General features: G+C 39.2%; 1 protein-coding gene across 1 annotated transcript; it reads right to left on the reverse strand.

The window, feature by feature from the left end:
* Positions 1-4953: 4953 nt before the first annotated feature.
* On the reverse strand, positions 4954-5844 carry LOC114641303 (olfactory receptor 2AG1-like). Its single transcript, XM_028790373.1, has one exon. It carries the CDS (start codon positions 5842-5844, stop codon positions 4954-4956), a length of 891 nt encoding a protein of 296 aa, XP_028646206.1.
* Between the last annotated feature and the right edge of the window lie 433 nt (positions 5845-6277).

Here is a 6277-nt window from a genome sequence, read left to right on the forward strand (position 1 = left end):
ATTTGAACAAATAAAACTATTGATAATAAAGGTTTGCAGTCCATCAGCTTGGATAGGAAGTGAACTTGTCAATGACCTTTTAAACTTTGGTGACAAAGATTAAGACCTCTAAAGACACACCTATGAGAACATGGGACACTTCCTAAGGATAGAAGCACAAATGGTGATGGTTGTTAATCAATAAAACTGGCAGTGAAAATAACCCAAAAAATTTTACAAGTATTGAAACACAGCTGCAAATCCACAAATAAAAGGTAAAATTAGATTCTAGTGGGGGGAAAAAAAAAACAAAAAACAAAGCAAGTCCCAAACTATTGATGGAATACATGCATAGAAAAGAAAAAAAAGAAGAAAATTATAATAACCATGTTGTAGAGCCCAGGACACTTATTGCTAACAATTAATCACAGAATATCGTCTGTTCTTCTTCATCTTTATCTTTTCCCATTGTTGATGTGATCAACCTTCTCCATACAGCTCGGTCCTGCGCCTTCTTGCCAGTTAGACCCATTTTCTTGAGACCTTCTTTGACTTTATGCATCCACCTTCACCTTGGCCTCCCTCACTTTCTCTTCCCCTACACTTCCATTCCCATCACTCATTTCGCTCACATATGCATTATCTCTCCTCATCACATGTCCTACTTTCCTGTACATTCTTAGATTTCTCTCCCTTTTCTTGTAACTCTGATTGTCTCATATCTTATTTTGTCCTTTTTTGTAACTCCACATGTCCATCTCCACATTCTCATTTCTGCCACATCTAACTTCTTCTCCTGCTGTGCTCCCTTCACTGGTCATGTCTCTGCTCCACACATCATGGTTGGCCCTATGACTGTCTTAAAAACCTTGTCCTTAACCTTCACCTTAATTCTTTGATCAGACAATACTCCTGAAACCTTCTTCCAACTGTACCATCCACACTGTATTCTTTGAATTATCTCTGCATCCAATTCCCCATCTTGAACCACCACTAATCCTACTTTTTTTAACTTCATCCACTGTTTTCAATAACTCTCCTCCCTGAGTGCTACACAACACCATGTCATCAACCAAAAGCATGCAGTAGGGTGATTTGCCTTTTATCCCATGAGTCAACACATCTATCACCAGATCAAAGAGGTAAGGACTTCAGGAAGATCCCTGGTGCAGACCTACTCTAACTGGGATGTTGTCTGTTAGCCAAATACTGCTATTAACTCGAGTTCTCACTCCCTCATACATATCCTGGACAATCCTCACATACTACTCTGGTCCTCCGTCCTCTCTTATGAACTCCAGATATCTTGATATGGCACTCCATCATAAGCCTTCTCCAAATCAATAATCGACATAAATAAAATTTATTATTATTATTATTATATGCACACCTTTCTGTTTTTCTTGATGCTTCTCTATGAGCTGTCTCACTGCAAAGACTCCATCAGTTTTTTCATTCCCTGGCATAAAACCAAAGTACTCTTCTTCTATGGAGGTCTCTTCCCTAAGCCTTACCTCTATAACTCTCCCAAATTTTCATTGTGTGTGACATCAGGTTTACTCCTCTGTAGTTTTCACACCCCTGAATATCACCCTTCTCCTTATAAATGGGCCCTTTCCCACTGTTCCTCCACTCCTCTGGTATTGTCTCTTGTTCATAGATCTTCTGCATTAGATCCCACAAAACACGTTCTCCCTCTTGTCCTAAACTCTTCTACACTTCTGCTTGTATTTCATTCAGTCCTGTTGCCTTTCCATTTTTCATTCTTTTTGGGGCCTATTTTATTTCTTACCTTCTTATTTTTGGTATTAGCTCTTTATGTGGTAGACGATAGTTTCCATGTCCAGAGTCAATAAGCAAAAGGTAGCAAAAATGTGAATATAACAATGAATAATATCTCAATAAATAATAAGGACGAACGTTAGGTCCCACCGAGACAAAGTCCTAATAAAGGTATAGAAGTCCTGAAAAAGAGGAGGATAAGGGAGGATAATGTAATTTTTGAGAAATGTTGATACTTCAGTAGATATTATGAGTTCTTCATGCACCACATATTATAGATTGTGCTTCATGTACACTTTTGGAAGAGTCAAGAAAGTGAATGACAGAAATGTTTATCATTACAGAAAAATAACTTGACTGGAGACAAGTTAACGTAATAAATATCAAGTTGGGTCATAAGAGAAGATAGAAAGAACTTCTTTTCACAAAGAGTTGTGGGACTCTGAAACAAACTACTGAGTTGTGTCATTGAAGCAGAAACCTTGACAACTTTTAAGAAGGATCTGGATGAGATATTGGGAAGGCTTAGCTATTAGCTAAACAAACAGGCTTGATGGACTGAATGGTCTCCTCTTGTCAGATTTGTTATGTTCTTATGTTATTTGAGGGTTCATCAAAAGAAATAACTGATGTAGTTTTGTCAGAGTAGATGGGACATCACAGGATAGTAGTGGCAATCATGGAGGGACAGTAGGTAAGTAACATGCAGACATATATATGCATATATTTTTGAATGATTTAGAGTTTTGACACATCAAGATTCTGAATTTGTTTTGTCCTTTTTTGTGTAATAAAAAGTTCATTCATTACCATAATTTTTCCCATATAATGCCTGTTGTGATCACGTGACCACGGTCCTCAGAGTTTTTCTGTAAATCAGGCTTACCCTCACGGTGGCGTTTTGAGCCACTACCTGACCAAAACACTGTGCAGCCACCTGTGATACTGGTATGAAGGAGGATACCCCAGCTGTCCACGAGACCCACTACGTCGAATCCTCTCAGAAAAAGCCTGGATACAATAAGGAATAATTTAAACACAGTTAGGTAGAATGCTCAGTGGGGGCTGGATAGTCTTTTGGCCATGGAACCGCTGCAGATTTTGTTTTATTTCCTCAAGCTTAACTGGACTTTTTATTTTTGTTTTTTTCTGTCCTCTTGGCCATCTGACATTATCACTGGGCTCATCCTTAGAACATTACATTATGATATTGTATATAAGGATTTAAGTCATTTCACTTCATCTTATATTTCAGAATGTCTTACACCTTACACTTCAAAACGTAACCTCAGATCTTCTAACCCTAGAAGTGGTGAGGCGGCCTTCTGCTGTTATGCACCTAAAATCTGGAATAGTTTACTGAAACGGAGCTTTTTAAAAAATTGCTAAAAACCCTTTATTTTAACATGGCTTTCTCATAGCTACATTTTAGCATAACCCCATTAAGCTGTATGTGCATTGAATTATCAATCCATACTAATTCCTACTATTCTCTGCTGTTCTTTTTCTGGAATCTCTGTGGTGGCAATCTGCACCTTGCAGTCCATATATTGATGGATTATAGGTCAGATGTCCACATGACCACCATCATCAAATTCTTTCACATGAAAGAAAACAATGAGGACTGATTTTGATCATTTATGTGAGGTACAATGCCCTGTGGGGATCTGGCCGGTCTCTTGGCCTTGGAACCCCTGCAGATTTTTTTTTCTCCAGCCCATCTGGAGTTTTTTTTCTGTCCTCCTGGCCTTCCAACCATACTTTATTCTTTGGTACTTAATATTGCCTGATCTTATTTTTGTTTCATATAAACTTTTCTTTGTTCATCTTGTAAAAGCACTTAGAGCTACACCATTGGTATGAAAATGTGCTATAGAAATAAATGTTATTGTTGTTATTTATTTTTTAACACACTGGATTTAGTTGATCTCTCTATTAAATGACTGTTTTCTTTGGGTCTTGTGCTTTTAATGGAATAACTTTAACTGTATTTATTTATTCGTCCAAAGACACTGATTTTATGAAACAAAGCAATGTGGACACTTCAGTTCTTTATAAATTGAAGTAAACACGCAGTATCTGTTGCATCTTAAATGTTATCAGTCTTCTCACTTGCTACTGTTCTATCCTAAGTCTTCAAACTACTAGATGCCCCAAAGATGGGCAATGCCACAGGGCATCATGAGGTGTCTCCCCAGTACAGTAGGTGGAATCCATATCCTGGTGTTCTTAATAATAGACAGACAACAAACAATCACAAATGTTCACTTGTTATGAAGAATATTGAATTCTAACAAATAGATTGTGTATTCATTCATTCATTGTCAGTCAGTCAGTCCGTGTCCAGCCCGCTATATCCTAACTACAGGGTCACAGGGTTCTGCTGGAGCCAATCCCAGCCAGCACAGGGCGCAAAGCAGGAAACAAATCCTGGGCAGGGCGCCAACCCACCACAGGACACCCACACCCACACACCAAGCACACACACTAGGGACAATTTAGGATCGCCAATCCACCTAACCTGCATGTCCTTGGACTGTGGGAGGAAACCGGAGCACCTGGAGGAAACCCACACAGACACGGGGAGAACATGCAAACTCTACACAGGGAGGACCCGGGAAGTGAACCCGGGTCTCCTAACTGCGAGGCAGCACCACTACCCACTGCACCACCGTGCCACCCCTTCATACATTGTGCATACCATAAATACAGAAAGTATGATGAGGGTGCAGTTATATCTATCACCATTATGATATTGAGTATGATTATTTTTAAAATTCTCCATTGATATAAGTTCTTAGTCAAGTTTATTGTCATTTCCTCCTGAGATTAGACAGATAGATAGATAGCGAGATACTTTATTAATCCCAAGGGGAAATTCACATTCTCCAGCAGCAGCATACTGATAAAGAAAATGTTAAATTAAAGAGTGATAACAATGCAGGTATAACAGACAATAACTTTGTATAATGTCAACGTTTAACCCCCCCGGGTGGAACTGAAGAGTCGCATAGTGTGGTGGAGGAACGATCTCCTCAGTCTGTCAGTGGAGCAGGACATTGACAGCAGTCTGTCGCTGAAGCTGCTCCTCTGTCTGCAGATGAATCTGTTCAGTGGATGCAGTGGATTATGTACGGTTGTTGATTTCCGGAGTCGTTCTCTTTCCTGTGAAAAGTCTCTTTATTACGTTTTTCATCGCCTTGTTCCTAAAGCTGTAGATGATGGGTTCATCATTGGTGGGAGGATCGTGGCGACTATAACCAGAGTGTTGTAGGCTTCGGCTGACAGCTTTACTCCTAATCCCGGTAAAATGAAAGCGATGGTCAATGGCAGATAAAAAAGTAACACCACGAGCAAGTGTGTGACAAGCACATCCAAGATTTTTTTCTTGCCCTCCTTCGATGAAATCTTCAGCGCCACGTGGGCAATTTTGCCATAAGAAATGAGGATTACTGTCAGAGATGTAGAGCCAAATGTAATTCCAATTGTGGAGAGAAAATTAAAGTATTTTGCATTTTCATTGCAAGAAACGTGAACCATGGTGGAATAATCACAGAAACAGTAAGGTAGGACATTAGTGCGACAAAAAGAAAGTTCAGTGATGAATATCAAATATACGATAATTGGCATGCCAGAGATAATATTGCACACTAAGACGCCTACCCACACAGTTCTTCCTGTTACAAGCTGAGGGTATCTCAACGGGTAAATGACAGCGAAAAAGCGGTCATACGCCATAAGAGTAAAGAGAAGGGCTTCCACTGTCTGAAGATGAAAGACCAGGAGCATCTGAAGTAAGCAGGCACCGTACGGTATTGGTGAAGTGTCGAACAGAAGAAGAGCCATCATTTTAGGGATGACGTTAGTGCTTTGTAGCACGTCTATAACAGCCAGGGCACCAATGCATAAAAACATAGGAGTTTGAAGATGATGGTCCAGGATTATTACCAGTATGATCAAAAGGTTTCCAAAAAGGGTCGTCAGATAAATGATGGCCAGGGCGACAACAGTAAAGCTTCTAATTTCCGAAGTGATTTCGCAGTGCAGCACAAACTCTGACACAAAGACAGTGGCATTGCTCATCTCTGTAGGTTCCTTCTTTAAGCTGTAACAATAAAAAAACAATGTGAAACATACATTTTAGTTGCATTATCTTACACAGAGTTAGTGACTGAATAATGTTCATCTCTGTTGGTCCTTACTTTAAGCTGAAACAATTAAAAAAAAAATAAGGAATACTTTTTAGTAACAGTATTTTGCATGGTAAAGGAATTCATCACTAATTTGTGAAAAGAAGTGCATCACTTGTTGATTTTATGTGTTAAGTTTAAACGTAAAAGTGAAATATGGCACTAGTTACCATACTGAGAAAATGATATATGCAGCATGATAGTGTTCTGACAAGAGGTGGCACAAGAGCAAAATAATCATGGGTCAGAGAAAGAAATGAATGTAATCAGAACCAGGAAGATCGAGCCAAACAGTTGTCTAAACCCAAAAGCAAAATCATAAGAGT

This window comes from Erpetoichthys calabaricus, chromosome 4, assembly GCF_900747795.2.
Source record: "Erpetoichthys calabaricus chromosome 4, fErpCal1.3, whole genome shotgun sequence".
Taxonomy (NCBI): domain Eukaryota; kingdom Metazoa; phylum Chordata; class Cladistia; order Polypteriformes; family Polypteridae; genus Erpetoichthys; species Erpetoichthys calabaricus.

Bases quoted from the DNA above. Each gene is read 5' to 3' on its own strand.
- LOC114641303 (XM_028790373.1), bottom strand. From the start codon at position 5,844: ATGAGCAATGCCACTGTCTTTGTGTCAGAGTTTGTGCTGCACTGCGAA.